Genomic DNA, 16,503 nt, shown 5'->3' with positions numbered 1-16,503 from the left:
TGAGCACCTACTGTGGTGCCCAGCTTTTTACGTGGGTGCTGTGGATCCAAACTCAGGCCCTCATCTTTGCACAGCAAGCACTTTACCGACTGGGCCATCTCCTCAGCCCTTCTGTTCAAATTTTGATATATCAAAATATGTTTAGCATTAGCTGAGTATTATCCCAGCATGGTAGTCCAGTGCTGGTCTCCTCAGTCAGTTTCCAGGCCACCTTATTTTTACTTCTGCTTATCCTAGCCCAATCACTGAGAAAGTTGACAGCTCACCATAAGCTTGTCTCTTTATTGGCATTAGCTTCTGTGTGGAAATGTTTTTTGGTGGGTGGCATGCAGGAGGAGCTACAGCGGGTAAGTAGGCTCTCTGGAGACAGCCCTCCCCCATCCTGCTCAACTGCAGTGGATGAGCTCTGGTGCAGGAAGACACCAGAGACTTCCTCCCAGGATCGCTTCTTGCTACTCCTGTGCTTTCTCCTGTGTGTCGCTGCCATACTCCTTCCTTACTTGGCTTGGTGTGAGTGGACACCGGAGACCCTCACTGCCCATCACTTGGTGTAATCACTTCCTGGCTGATGAGCCACTCTGTTGGGCAAGTTTCTTACCGATCAACATGAAGATGAAGGCTCTTGAGATAATGCTATTTATATGAATTAATGGTTTTATGGAATTCCTGATTCGATTTAAGTAGCTTTAGGAAATGACTTGATTTAGGTAATTTTCAGATGTTAGGATAGTTGAAAGTTTAAACCAGAATCAAGAATAGAACATGCCCCTTCCTCATAGACTGGCAAGAGTTGCACGAGTGAGAGAAAGGAGCACAGTGAGCTCTCACGCATCGCAAGCACAGAATTGTAGCAGCAACAAAAACAAGCTTGGGACAAGGTAAAGATCAAAGAAGGCATTCACTCCAGGTTGGGCCTGAGTTTATTGGTCTTGTGATCTAGGGATGTGGTATGAGGTTTTTGGTGTACATCATGAAATAGGAAGGTTATTAATAAAGAGTGAACAATTACATTACAAGTATAAGAACATAGAACAGATGATTAACCAGTCTAGCTGATCAAGACTTCAAAACCAAGACTAACATATTCCTTAGTAGGTGCAAACTGTCATCAGCTAAGCGTAAGGAGAACCTTGCTACTGCAGACTCGGCCTGCTTCAACACTGCTAATCAATGACTGAAGGATTCCTACTTGGGGTTACACTGAGCTTGTAGAAGGAATGATAGATGAGCATTGTTGAGTTACATATAAGTTTCAAAAAAATTACATATCAATAATCCTTTTGTGATTTCCTCTTGTGTAATGATCTTAATGTTTTTGAAGAATGTGTTTTTGTGATGATTGTTTTTAGAAAATGTGTAATTTGTGGCTATGAGGTAGTTTCCTTTCTAAATAGAAAAACTTTGTCATAAGGGGTATTAAAAAGGGTTAAGAGACAAGGAGCCTGCTTTTGCTTCAACCACTCTCTCTCTCATTCTCTCTCCTCTCTCTCTCTCTCTCTCTCTCTCTCTCTCTCTCTCTCTCTCTCTGTGTACACCTTTGTGTGTGTGTGTCTGTGTGTCTCTGTGTGTGTGTGTCTGTGTCTGTGTGTGTGTCTCTGTCTGTGTGTGTGTCTATGTGTGTATCTGTGTGTGTATCTGTGTATGTCTGTGTGTCTCTGTGTGTGTGTGAGGGTGTGTGTCTGTGTACCTGTATATGTTTATGTGCATCACAAGTATGCAGGTCCATAAATTCCAGAGGAGGTAGGTGTCAGATCTTCTGGAACTGGAGTTACAGATAATTTTTACCTATACATTTTAAGTGTAGGGAACTGAACTTGGATTCCCTGCAAAACAACACACGCACTGAGCCTCTGAGACAATTTTCTAGCCTGATTATACTTTGTCCCCTTTTGAAAAATGGTCTTACCTTGTAGCCAGGTGGGCTTGGAACTCCCATGTGGCACGGGACGGTCTTGAACTCTCACTCTCCTGCCTCAGCTACTCAAGTGACTATGCCATCCTTGGCTCCCTTACTCTTCGACTCTTCCAGTTCTCCAAATATTAGACCTCCTCCAGCTTTACACTTGCTTCCTATCCAGTCCCTATCATCTGAACTGCATTCTCTTGCATTCTCATGGGGATCTGGCTAGGATCCCCATGTCCACTCTTCCTGCTACATCAGCCTGGCCAAACTCCAAGTCTCCATCAGTTTCTCAGCCCCTGGGATTAGCTGCCTTGAAAGCTGAAGTAAACCACCATATCTGTGCAGACACAGCACCACTAGACATTACCGGCTCTTTCTCCCCCAAGTGTCCCTGTGCTGCACAGCTTGGCCAGCGTGCTCCCCTGTGCTGCACAGCTTGGCCAGCGTGCTCCCCTGTGCTGCACAGCTTGGCCAGCGTGCTCCCCTGTGCTGCACAGCTTGGCCAGCATGCTCCCAGCGAGCTTCCAGTGAGCTCTGGAGACACGTCCCATCTTCCCACTCTTCTTAGGCTCCCATCTTCTTCTCTTTTCCTCACGATAACCCATTAGCAATAAAGCTTTCTCAACAGCCTTTTCTAACAACACAACTTCCTGGTTTGAGAAAAAGTCTCTCTACATAGCTCTTCATGGTCTAGTATTTGCTATGTAGACTGGGCTGACCTGAACTCACTAAAGATCTGCCTGCCTCTACCTCCTAAATGTGGGATTAAAGGCCTATGGCCTCATGTCTAGTTTTTATTCTTAGGCAGATGTAAATATATTCTTGAATTCAAGACAGAAACTACCTGTAAAATAGTATAAGTCCCCCACAAAGGAGGAGCAAGGAGACCATCATCCATTCATAACCCAGACTTGGCCTTTTCTTTGCTTAGTGGACATCTTGTATAGTTACGCTAAGCTAGAACAAAGCTAGCACAGACCCGCCATGCTGACACTTCTGCGTGTTAAGCACATTTGCAACCATCACCTTCTCCCTGTCCAGTCTTCTCGTCCTCCACAGATGAATCCTGAATCTATTAGACCATGGCAAGCCTCTGGTTACCTCTCATCTACCCTTTGTCCCATGAGTGTGCCCATTCCAGTTACTTTAGATACAAAGAACGGCACAGTGTTTGTCCTTTAGGAATGACAGATCTCACTAGGCACATCTTAAGGGTCATTCCACACTGTAGCTCATGTCAGAATTTCCATTCTTTAACTTTTTCTTTAAATTTTTATTATTTTAAACACTTTAAATTTAAATATATTTTGATCATAGTCTTCCTCGCTCCAAAGTCCCTCTAGATTTTCTCTCCCTCCCTACTTATCCAACTATAAGTTCTTTCTCAAAAACACACAATACCCAATACAACAATAAACGCTCAGAAAACTGAACTCACTCTGTAGTGAGTATCAACTCCACCTCTCCCTCCACAGTGCTGGGATTACAGACATCAGCTGCCGCATCCTGCCTACCTAGCAATACAGATTGTGCCCAGGGCCTGTGAATGCGAGGGTGACATCAACTGAATAAACATAAAAACACTGTATTTCCTTACCTGAGCAGTGAATAGGGCTGTGTTTGAAAGATCAATAAATCATTACAGTGACCCTAGTCAATAAAAAAAAAAGGTATTACCAAAGGTTTAAAGAAAATAACAGTACCTTAACTATAGAACACTTCTATTGTATAGATGTAAAATAGCAAAACATTTCTCTTTACAGTAACAAAGATGCACTAAGCATACTAGCATATATACCCACAGACGTACATCTGCACATATGTGGTTTTTCTATCTGAAAATACGAAGTGTACGAATACCAAATTTCAGTAAGCAAACTTTTACCTAATCAATATCCTACATAATTATAAATTTAAAAACCAGACATTGTTCTCTGAGAACAGTAGCAGAAATAGTTAATATTTGTTTCTCTGATTAATGCACCACTCACATAAAGTTAATATGGGCAGTCTCTATGAGCTGCCAAGAGGTTCAGTTGGGGCTGCTCCTGGCTTCTGAGTTCTGACAAGGAAAGGAACAGCATCCCTTCCTTCTTTTGTCCAGAACCTAAGTATGTCCTAAGTCTCCAGCTGCTTTGGGCTTCCCCACACTTTTTCTAAAGCTCTACTCCCTGCTGGGACTGTCTGTCCACAGAGAAACCTCTCTGCTACTCTGGTCTTCCCTGGTCTCTTTCAGGCAGCTCTGAGATTTACAGCTTGCTTGCCCTAAGGATTTTCTTTTAAACTCTAATAAATTTGTTCTCAAAAGTAAAGTGTGTGTGTGTGTGTGTGTGTGTGTGTGTGTGTGTGTGTGTGCGTGCGTATGCGTACACTCATGAATATGATTGGAGCTCCCTACTTTCAAATGGTATTTATAATTTCACAATTCACGATGATAATTTTAATCAGAATTCTTACTTTGGATTTATATATTATTTTCTTAACTATATCTTGCTTAAGATTTGTTTTTATTACTCTTTTTCTTTTTCTTTTTCTTTTTTTTTCTTTTTTCTTTTTTTCAGAGCTGGGGACCGAACCCAGGGCCTTATGCTTGCTAGGCAAGTGCTCTACCACTGAGCTAAATCCCCAACCCCTTTATTACTCTTAATTATATGGAGGACAGAGATGTTAGCATCTCTGTTAAGTTACAGATGTGGGTCCTGGGAACTGAACGTGAGTCTTTTGCAGCAGGAATGTGGTCTCAGCTGCTGAGCCGTCTCTCCACTGCTGGTTTTGTACTATTTTTTTAAAGGCAGAGTCTTGCTATGTAGCACTGGCTGCTCTGGTCCTATGTAGTTTGGGCTGATCTCAAACTTGTGGCAATCCTTCTTACTTAAGTCTTCTGAGTTCACGGATCACAGGTATTTGCCACCATGCCTTGTTCAAAACTATTATTTTAATGATAAATTCTGTGTTATAAGTAGAGGATTGTTTGTTTATTGTTCATTTTTGTTTTTCTTTTCTTTCTTCTCTTTTTTCCTTTTTCTTCTTCCTCCTCTTCCTATTCTTCTCCTCTTCTTCCCTTTTCCCTCTTCTTCCCCTTCCTTTCTCCTTTCTTCCCCTTCTTTCTTCTTCCTCTTTCCTCCTCTTCTTCCCCTCCTCCTCCTTCTCTTTCTCCTCCTCTTCATCCTCCTCATTTTTTTCTTCAACAGGGTTTCTCTATGTAGCCCTGGCTGTCCTGGAACTAGTTCTGTAGACCAGGCTGGCCTCAAACTCTGAGGTATCCTGCCTCAGCTTTCCAAATGCTAAAATTAAAGGCATGTGCCACCACTACCAAATCACTGTTCACTTTCTTTTGTATTTTGAGGTAGGGTCTCTTTATGTAGCACAGGCTGGCCTTGAGTCCTCAATTCTCCTGCCTGAACCTCTTGAGCAAGTCTGTACCACCATGACTACTTTCTAAATAAGGACGTCTAGTGGCAAGAAAAGTAAGACAAACCACAAATGCTCTACTTGGGGAGGAGCAGTGATGGGACTTGAACCCAGGGCCTTGTGCATATTGGGAAATCCTTTCCATTTAGCAGAGTCCTGGCTTTAGTGCTTTACAGAGCACTGCATAAGCTAACGACAGCTCTAGAGTCTTAACTGTACATGACTGAGCTGGGGGCCTCAGACTACAAAACCAACCAAAGTCCCTGCAGGGAAACCATTTCTCTTTAAGGTTGTCACTCTGTAGAATCAACTTGTGCCTAAGGGCAAGAAAGGGAGCTACTGCCCTTTTGGTGGGAGTCTTGCTAGTTGTCTCCCATTCCTGTTCACTCAGAGTCTTGATATTCTTCAGCATTCATTCAGTAAACTGGAGCATTCAGTGCCTGTCCATCAAGCCCAGCAGGTCTGAGCAGCCAGATACTCTGCCCTTCTGATGGGGTGTGAGAGAGGGAACAGGGCTCAACCAATGTGACCTGTTTATTCCATCGACTTTATAGCACTTTAAAGCTGCAACATTGGCCTGGAGAGATGGCTCAGTGGTTAAGAGCACTGACTGCTCTTCCAGAGGTCCTGAGTTCAAATCCCAGCAGCCACATGGTGGCTCACAACCATCTATAATGGGATCCAATGGCCTCTTCTGGTGTGTCTGAAGATAGCTACAGTGTACTCAAATACAAAATAAATAAATAAATCTTAAAAAAAAAAGCTGCAACATTTAAACTCAAAACAGATGGGGAAGCAGCGCAAAACCCCATCAAACAAAAAGAAACAGAACCGTCTCTTCCAGGGAGAAGTTAGTGAGGCTTAGAAGGGTTAGTCAAATCCTGTCTCCTCCACTAGTAAACTGCACACCTTCTGATCCCAGCATCAAGAAGGCAGAGGTGAGTGGATCTCTGTGAATTTGAGGCCAGCCTGGTCTAGACAGTGAGTTACAGGACAGCCAGAGCTATGTAATGAGACCCTATCTCAAAACAACAACAAAAATAATTTTAAAAATTAATTTTCTGGGTGATTATTACTATGATAATGTATTCTTTTTGTGTACACATTTTAATACATTTAAACTGCAAGTACTCATATTGTGGTAATGCTGAGAGAAAAAGGAAAGGGACTTGGAGGTTGAGTGCTAGCCCAATGTGTATGCGAGTGCAAGGTACTAGGTTCGAGCTCCAGCACTGGAAAGAGAAGGCCTGTTAAAATTATTCAGCTAGTGGAATCAACAGACTGATCTTGGTCTGTAAACTGAGGTATCCCGACATGCATCACAAGCCTCTGATTGGGAAGGATGGTCCTTGCAGACAACACTTCTGGTCCTTCTGTGCTTTGCAGTTACCATAGCAACAATGCTGCTGAGCAGCTGTTTGCCTATCACAATCACTTAGAGGAAGTGTTTAAATATAAGATTTGCTTACTGTATCCAAGAAAAGTAAGTTGTCTTTGCTCCCACCAAATACCATTATTTCGTTTTCTTTTCCCAAACAGGCTGTGTGCCATAACCTATGACGGAAAAGTATAAGCAGAGTGAGATACTGTGAGGGAAGGGCGTGCACAGACAGAGCGCAACTCCCAAGCACACATGCTGAAAGCTATCTGTTCCCTACGTCATGTTCCACTTAGACAGAATTGCTAGTAATCCTGTCTCGGATCCCAGCTTTGCTCAGCCCTTTATCTGACACACATTATCCTTGAAATGAGTTTAAAAGTATCAACCCCTCAGGTGCGATGGGCACCTGTCCCAACCCTTTTGGGGACCTCTAAGTCACTTCCTGTCACCTTTGCCCTTTCTCCCCCCCCCCCCCCCCCCCGACCGAACCCAGGACCTTGCGCTTCCTAGGTAAACGCTCTACCACTGAGCCAAATCCCCAACCCCCACCTTTGCCCTTTCTTTCCTGCTCTGGGCCCTATTGGCTGACAAACACATGAAATCCCCCTTGTGTTTCTACCTCAAACCCATCACTCTGGGTACAGAATACCATAACGGGTTCCTCGGGTTTTTTCCATCTATCATCTCCCCCTACTTTTTAAATTCAAAAAGTTTTAAGTGGTACTTAGCATCTGCGCGCGCACACACACACACACACACACACACACACACACACACACACGCACACACACACACACAGGGCACAGTGAAATGGCCTGGCCCGAGCATGCAGGGGTTAAACTGGGCAACCAGCACTTCTGTCCCTCAAACATTTATGAGCCCTGTGTCAGGAATTGTCTCCAGGTTTGTCTCTTCTAACTATTCTGGAATGTACTGCAGATCTGTGAGTGGTTTTGTTTTGTTTTGTTTTGTTTTGTTTTGTTTTGTTTTGTTTTGTTTTGTTTCAGTGCTAGGGGCTGAACCCAAGGCCTGTGTATGTGGGAATCCCTCTCCAACTGAGTTCCATGTCTTGTCCTATGGTAAATTGTTATAACCCACTGTTGCCTTGGGAACTTCCTGATCAGGGCATAGCTCTGCTACAAGAGTTGTTTTTTCTGGCCTAATATTTTTGATCAACAACTATTTCTCCCTACAAAGCTCAGGTTTTTGCCTTTCCCCGGATGAGCTTCCTTTACCCCAACTCTACCCACCTTAAGATATAAGAACTCTAGGCCTTTTTGACCTTTTCTAGTGCTTAGGTTAAGTTACTCCTTCACAGGCTCAGCCCCAGGAACTGAGGCTCCATCACCCATGAAAACTGGTTCTGCTCAGACCCTTGACATTGACTGGCTCACCTTACACTGTCCTAACTGACATCTGACGATGAGCTGTGCTCTATCTGCTATTGGATGTTTGTCTTCTAGCCCCCTACTAGCCTGAGTCTGTGAGCTCACAAACGGCCCCTGTGGTGTGCTGGAACTGGGCACTGGCTATTTGAAGCTGATTTTTGCGAATCTCCTTCCAGCTTCAGGGCCAGTGACATCATGTTGGTAGCTTGGTATCAGTCATGGTGGGAGTTTCTACACCTTGGAACTCAGCAAACGCTACACATTAGGTGCTCCTGCCTTAGGAGTGGTTGTAACCATCATACCAGCACACCACTGCAACTTGAATATTCTAATGTCCCCTTCCAAAAATGCCCAGTATGGTATTCTGCACCCAGTACGCACTCCAAAACTTTTGATATGAAAAAACAAATACATAAGAAGATTAATTTATTCAGTCATTAAATATATAAATTATCTCATTAATGAGTAGAGCATCTAGTGTTCTCTGGGAAATGGACAGGTAGTTCACATCTATCTCAAATTTCACATTATTTACCAAAACAATTTATTGTTTTATAAAGTTCAATATTTCCACAGGCTCTAGCTCTTAGAAAAACTGTAGGTAAATTCTCAATTTTCTAAGATAAACATAGAATTTTACAAAGTCATTATTTTGACTTTAAGAGAGTCCTTTATTTTTCTTTTTTAAAGGGGTTGGGAGTCTTTCTATGTAGACCAGGCTGACCTGGAACTTGCCTGCCTCTGCCTCCCAAGCACTGGATTACAGGTGTGTGCACATGCCTAGCTTCTGTTGAGGCAGGGTTTCATGTATTCTAGGCTGGCCTGGAACTCACTCTACATTCCAGGCTGCCCTCAACTCCCTGCCTGGCATCCTGATTTAAGGTGCTTTTCTTAACAGAACAAATTACAGAAGCAACAGTTTCCCAAAACAACAATATTAACATGTATTTACAATTGAATGCTTTACTTTTATACATTTATCCCTTTTACTTATACCCCACAAGTGCAAACAGTAGGACTCTGCACACTTTCTTCAATTCCACACACACTCAATGACCAATGCACTCGTTACCCAGGATGAAGCATGAGATATGCTGTTTGTTGAACACTGCCCAGTTCTTCAAATCACCTGCTGGAGTGTATACTGGTATACATTGTCAGCAGGAACCCAGATAATGTCAAGGGTTTGGGTACGGGATTAGAGAAGTTAGGCACAGGAGACAAAAAAATACTGTTCTCACTCATGGGAAGGAATGGGTTAATTTCCGGGAGAGAAGCCATAGGAATTATGGGTAATGCTGTCAGTATTTAAGGAGATCTGACAGAACTTAGGGCTCTACAGGCCAGCACTTTCTATGACTTCTTTACAGATATAGTCATTCCTGACAGCTCTACAGAGGGTCACATAATCAGGCATAGGTTTGCATGCAGTGAGGCCTGGAGCAGTGGTGTCTGTCTCCCTTTCCTGCTTCATCACAGGATGGTGAATCTCAAGCAGGACACTTCTAGGCACCTCAGTGCACAGGGCATCGAACAACAGCTGGCTGTTCTCTTGAAAATGTCAACAGTGCTGGGTCCAAGGACCCTAGCACACGAAGAGGAGACTGGCAGCTGTCACTTCACACTGTATGTGTTTTCACTCCTCACTTTCATTCAAACCACACACACGCAGAGTTCTCCTTACAGTCAGCTCTACCCCATCTGGTCTCCTCCACCTCATACCTGAAGGCAGATCTGCCTCTGTCTTATCTGCCTGAGGGAAACTCGGACCTGGGCTTCATCTCCGAGGAGCACTGGAAAGCCTCTCCTGCCTTGATTTTGGTGGCATCTAGCTTGCAACCTGACGTTCTCTACAGACTGACACTTCTGTCCTCTCAGCTGCTCTACACTTATGACCTGAACATTCTAACAGAGCATGGACAGGACAGGTCAGCTCAGGCAAAAGACAGCGTGGCACACAGCTCTAGTTCTAACTAACAGTAAGATAACAGTTCTGCTCTAGTTACTTATAAGACTTGAAATGGAAGTCAGAAAACTTGAAATTAAACATATTTACTACCACTGTCATCCATAATTAATGTATTTATAAAACCGGAAAAAGAAACCCTAAAAGAGACCAGGAGTCCCCTCCTGTCCCAGATGAGGACATGCGTTGCATGCCCTCAGTGACTTTGTAAAGCCAAAAGCTAAGCAGCAGCTGAACTTGAAAAAACTCTGTGAATTAAGCAAATATCTTTCAAAAGAGCTACACACGTTAATATATTCTAATAAAGTTCTAGACATAAAATATAAGAGTAGCATATGCAGCTATGGTGGTTTCTAACCAGTATTAGTATAGACTTATGTATCAATGTACATAGGAATACTTAGGACTTTTCCTGAAATAAGCTGTCATTGTCATTTGTTTAAAAACAGAGAGACACATCTTAAGTTGTTACACTAATACAAACAATCTAAAACAAGGTCACTTCTGAAATACAGGGCAGGAGACAGTGTGCTATCTGCAGATGCCCCTGTGGCATGCTGCATCTGAAACTCCTATGTGGACATAGTCATTATACTAGTCAATTAAATCTGAAAAATGATTATGGCAGTATTTGGTTTTCTTCAAATAATAGCATATTGTTTCTACAATATTTATTCTATAATATACATCAAATAAATAGCATTTAAAAATAGTCACATTAATGAATATATCACACTGCTTTTTATTTTGAGTCAAGGTTTTATGTAGCCCAGGCTAGCCTAAACTCACTATATAGACGACAATGACCATAAGGTCTGGATCTCCCTGCCTGTGTTTCCCAAAGGCTGGGATAACAAGAAAGGACCATCATGCCCTGCTCAGACTGTTGATAAGGAAAAGAAATCATGTCTCTACAGTAACATGAACACCAATAACCCAATAAATTGCTTTAAATGTCTTCTAAAAACAATCATAATTAAAGCTAACCCTAATCCCTGTCTATTTATTAAAAATAGTAACATTAAAAATTGATATTATAACAAGTTTTAAATTACTTTGTGCTTTTTTATACTTACTAGGCAAACATATTTAGCTAAAAGTAACATTTTCAATAAAAAGTAGATAAGTCATTTCCAATATACATAATCAAACTAATTAATTTAGTTAATTACACATGAAGCTGATTTGAGAAGTAACTTTCTGTTGTTTATTGTTGCCTTACAAACCCTATGTACTCTGTTCTAAATCCTAATGCTTTAAAAGCTCTCAACTGTTTTACTTTGGGCCTTACCTGGGCCTGGTGTAAGGTAAATGTCTAAGTTGTTTCCAACAGTTTGTTATTATATTATGAATCCAGCCATCACCTGCAATATTAGGACAGTTCGGAAGTTAGGATTAGGCCTTTGGGATATAATTTTAATTTTTTCAAGGTTTATCATCTTAATTTGTATCATTATCTTGGGTGAGTTTGCATATTTTTCACAAACATTTTAAACACTGTCATAAATATCATAAACATTTAAACATTTACAATATGAGGACCTCCCTGCCCCATCCTAGAAACAAACAGCTTTCAAGGTTGTGGCTTTTAGTAAAATCTGTACTTGACCGATGAGGCCCTGGTTCAGTCTCAGCACCAAAAGAGGAAGGAAGGAAGGAAGGAAGGAAGGAAGGAAGGAAGGAAGGAGAGAGGTATAGGAAGGAGGAAGAGACAAAAAGAAACAGACTTGGCCACACGCGCAGTCTGCCTCTATGTCCTTCACGTTGAACTGTTAAGTCCTTGTATCATTCTCTCAACAGACACGTTAATACACGCTGCGAAGCGGTGTGGACACTTCTCACACAGCTACAATGCTATGGCTGTGCAGCAAAACATAGTGTCACGGTCCCATGCAAACAAAGCTTCATCTTCCTCTGCAATGAAGGGCGAGTTCGCTCACTCTGTGCCATGGCTAATGACCAGAAGCAGCAGTCTGAGTGTGCAGAGCCGGCTCCGAGATGAAGAGCACTGACTGCCCATTCCCAGCACCCACAGCACCCATCTGTAACGACAGTTCTGAGAGGTCTGACGCCCTCTCCTGGTGTCTGTGGACACTGCACATGTGATGCACAGACATACACATAGGCAAAACTCCCATATACATAGAATTCTTTTTAAAAAGCAGGTATGAATTTAGAAACACTGTATGATAGTAATTATATAATTAATGATTATATGATATTAATTATATGATATATGATATGAATCTCTATTGAAATGTACAAATGTCAGTCTTATTATATTCCAAATTTAATTAACAATTTTGGCATATTGGTGTATGCCTGTAACCTCAGCACTTAGGAGGTACAGAGGCCTGAGGATCAGAATTAAGGTTGTGCTGGTTATATAATGAGTTTTCAGCCACTCTGGGTTAAGATGTCATGCCTCAAAGAACAAAAACAAACAAACGAACAAACAAACAAACGCTCACAAACTAGAGAACAAAAATCTCTAAGGATAATTAATAATCCTACTCAGAACTTCCCCTGGCGTTTGGTGCTAGAAGATTACTGGCACTCAAAATTCTTGTATTAAAACTTAAGCTGCTTTCTGATTCACTACAACAGACCAGGGCGAGAGGTCCACAATGGTCTTTCTCAGCTGGCTGTCCACTCTTTACAAGGACCTCTCTCACTGACCTCCGAGGCCACTGACAGGCTAGAGTGCCTGGAAGGGAGTCCAGGAATCCTCCTGTCTCACTGGGACTGGGAGTACAAGCACTTTCCTGCACCCAGCTTTCAATGTGGGTGGCCAGGATCGGAGTTCAGGGACTCATACTAGCACTGCAAACACTCCTCCAACTGAATTCTCCAGGCTCTCTACTGCAAATATTATAAATAATTTTAATACATGAAATTTCTAAATGAAAAACATCTGTACTCACACATCTGCCCGCCCACAAGATGGCTTAGCAGGCACCTGCTGCAAAGACCGGAGTATGGATTTACATGGATGAGGAAGAGAAGTGACTTTTGAAAGTTGTCCCCTCGGAGCTGGGGATTTAGCTCAGTGGTAGAGCGCTTACCTAGGAAGCACAAGGCCCTGGGTTTGGTCCCCAGCTCCGAAAAAAAAGAACCAAAAAAAAAAAAAAAAAAAAAAAAAAGAAAGTTGTCCCCTCATTTCTACACCCAGGTTCTGGCATGTGTGCGCATACACACATAAACACACACACACACACACACACACACACACACACACTAAATAAATAAATAAATAAATAACATGGAAAAATTTTTGGTTGAGAAAATAATCTAACATGTCAGCCTCAGCCATACACATTTTTGGTCATTCGTATGCCCCGCCCTGATGCCACAATATTCCAGAAGGCCACAAAATGGCAGGAGATATCTGGCTCCCACAAGCTGTTCTATGACTTTGACATGTCAATGGGACAGGCACACACACACACTCAATATGTACATAAGTGAATAAATAAATGTAAACAAACAAATACCAGCAGAGGAGTTACAGACCCTGCTGAACACTTTGTAGTTCTAAAACAGAAAGAAGAAACTGGCCCTCCACTGCTGCGTTTCCAGCCTCAGGGAAGGTGGTCTGTTAGTCTAACTTACAATAAGCATCTACACAAAAAAACAGGACACAGAATCACAGGATGTGGGAATGGAAAGGAGCTTTAATTTTTCTCTTTCTCCTGTCCTAAGGCCATGACCTTGCACATACAAAGCAAAACTCTACTACTAAGCTATAACCCATGTAGCTCGTCATATCAAGTCACAGTGCAAGCATATAGCTAGGGATACAGGGAGAAAAGAATGACTTCAGTATAAGTACAAAGTACAATTAATCAAAAATGAACCAGGTGTGGTGGGCACATCTTTAATCCTAGTGCTCCAGAGGCAGGGGCAAGCAGATCTGAGTTTGAGCCTAGCCTGGTCTACAGAGAGAGTTCCAGGATGGCCAAAGCAACACAGGCAGACACTGTGTCTACAACACAACACAAGAGACTGGAGAGTCATGACTTGGTGTTAAGAACACCGATGCTCCTGCAAAGAAGCCAGGCTCGACTCCCAGTACCCATAAGACTGCTCACAACCGCCAGTAACTCTAGTTCCAAGGAATTCAATACTCTCTTCTGGCCTGCGTGGACAGTTCATACACATGACACACAAACATACATGCTGGCAAAACAACTATACATAAAAAGTAAATTTTTTAAAAAATGTCAATCCATTTTTCAATTAAACAAAGTCAAGTGAACAAACAATCTAAGACAATGGGGTCAGCGAGATGAGGGCTCAGCAGGTAAGGCATCTGCCGCCCAGCATGATGACTTGAGGCTGAGCCCTGGGACCCACGAGGTAGAAGGAGAGGACCACCTCTCACGCCTCCTGTCTTCTACACATGTGCTATAGACATCTATGCATATATACTGCACTGGCTGGTGCTGTGTGTCAAAACTTTGACACAAGCTGGAGTTATCACAGAGAAAGGAGTCTCCCTTGAGGAAATGCGTCTATGAGACCCAGCTGTAAGGCATTTTCTCAACTAGCGGTCAAGGTGGAAGGGCCCAGCCCCTTGTGGGTGGTGCCATCCCTGGGCTGGTAGTCCTGGGCTCTATAAGAGGGCAAGCTGAGCAAGCCAGGGGAGGCAAGCCAGTAAGAAACATCCCTCCATAGCCTCTGCATCAGCTTCTGCTTCCAGTCCTGACTTCCTTTGGTGATGAACAGCAATGTGGAAGTGTAAGCTAAATAAACCCTTTCTTCCCCAACTTTCTTCGTGGCCATGATGTTTATGCAGGAAGAGAAGCCCTGACTAAGACACTCTCATATACATTAACAGGAACAATGTAAACAGTTTTTAACCATCCCTTCCCTTAAGAGGCCCCCTCAGGCCACTACCACACTTGGCTCCCACGGCCCCCAGCAGAGACTCAGGACCTGTACGCATCCTTCCCCAGATGCGTGGCGCCCGGGTGCTGGGTGAAGGAGGTAAAGAGTGTATGCTAAAGCGCATGGACTTACTTAGTGGAATATTATCTGCACTTAGTCCACCAAATAGGAAAAGCTTATCGTCCGCGATTGCTGTTAAAGTGTGCCATGACCGGTGTTTGGGGCTTTCTCCATTAACAGAAATCCTGTAGCAAGGGAGAAAAAAATTAAAATCCAACTTTGAGTTAATCAAAATGAAAGATTTTTGATCTTCCAAGATAGTCTCATCAGTAGCCAGGTTGGCCTCTGGGTCACCACGCTCCTGCCTTGGCCCCATGAGCCATGTACTCTCCATACAGTCACCTCCCATCTTAAAGAAAAGGCTGAGCTGGGAGTGGAGGTGCACACTGGTAATCCCAGCACCCACAGGCTGAAATAAGACCATGCATTTGAGGTTAGCTTGGGCTATCCAGTGACTTCAAGGTCAGCTGGGGCGACATACAGAATTCTCGATAGGAAAGAAAGGGAGAGGAGAGCGGAAAGGAAGGGACTAGGATATAGGGATAGAAGAAGGAAGGAAGAAAGGGAGGAAGGGAGGAAGGGAGGAAGGAAGATACTTTAGTTATAAAACATATGTTCAGATTTACTCTGTAGACCAGCCTGACCTCAGACTCACAGAGATCTGCTTGCCTCTGCCTCCTGAGTGCTGGGGAAAAGGCGTCCACTGGCCCCATTGTCCATATCAAGCACACTGTAGACTACCTTTCAGGACCGTCTACCAAGTGTGCTCTCACAGCCTAGCATGGTGGCCTCTGGTCACCACTCCTGTGACCTGCTCAGCTGTGGCCTTCCACTTCCTACTGGGCTGTCTTTGCTTTAGTTCCTAAGTTCTTGTAGACCTTTGACTTCACCTTTGCCTTTTTAAAAACACTACAAATACTGCTTTCACTTTAATTTGGTTTGCATTTCCAACTTGTCTTTTAACATTTCAAATGCATTTTTTGGTAGAGAATAGTTTAATTTTTTAGCTGGTTTTATGAAGCAGTCTTTTTAACTTACCACACTCAGGTTTACATAATCCCTAATAATGCCAAAATTTTAAGAATAAGTAGCTATTTTTTTCTTCTCACACTTTTGATTTTATTTTAGGGGTTTTGCTTGTTTTTAAGATAGGGTATTACTATGTAACCCAGTTAGGTCTCAAATTTGCTATGTAGCCAAGGCTAACCCCAAACTCACTATCTTCCTGCTTTACCCTCTTGAGTTTACAAGTGAACAAGTGAGATTACATTGGTGTACCACCATGTCTGACTATTCACAGTTGTGTATGTGTGTATGTGTGTGGTGTGGTATGTGTGTGTCCGTGTCTGTGTGTGAGTGTGTGTGTGTGTATGTGTGTATGTGTGTGTATGTGTGTGGTGTGGTGTGTGTGTCTGTGTCAGTGTGTGTGTGTGAGTGTGTGTGTGGTGTGGTGTGTGTGTATGTGTGTATGTGTGTGTATTGTGTGAGGGTGAGTGTGTGAGTG

At 42.9% G+C, this 16,503-nt stretch overlaps 1 protein-coding gene across 5 annotated transcripts in view; it reads right to left on the bottom strand.

Moving 5' to 3' along the window:
• Positions 1-16,503, bottom strand: part of Klhdc1 (kelch domain containing 1) — a 95,250-nt gene that overhangs the window by 12,111 nt on the left and 66,636 nt on the right. For 3 of the 5 annotated variants that reach the window (XM_039112250.2, NM_001414927.1, XM_006240170.5), the window contains 4 exons: positions 15,072-15,184; positions 11,341-11,413; positions 6,784-6,868; positions 3,501-3,553 (listed from right to left, as the gene is read on the bottom strand). In XM_039112250.2, the coding sequence (XP_038968178.1) occupies positions 3,501-3,553; positions 6,784-6,868; positions 11,341-11,413; positions 15,072-15,184 (324 nt within the window). Of the gene's footprint in view, positions 1-3,500; positions 3,554-6,783; positions 6,869-9,805; positions 9,989-10,887; positions 11,414-15,071; positions 15,185-16,503 lie in introns of those variants that run through there. The other 2 variants (XR_010052088.1, NM_001108027.2) reach the window with 2 other exon arrangements.

Source organism: Rattus norvegicus, chromosome 6 (assembly GCF_036323735.1).
Source record: "Rattus norvegicus strain BN/NHsdMcwi chromosome 6, GRCr8, whole genome shotgun sequence".
NCBI lineage: Eukaryota > Metazoa > Chordata > Mammalia > Rodentia > Muridae > Rattus > Rattus norvegicus.
Note: the sequence above shows the minus strand (reverse complement) of the source record. Positions and strands in the feature narration are given on the sequence as shown.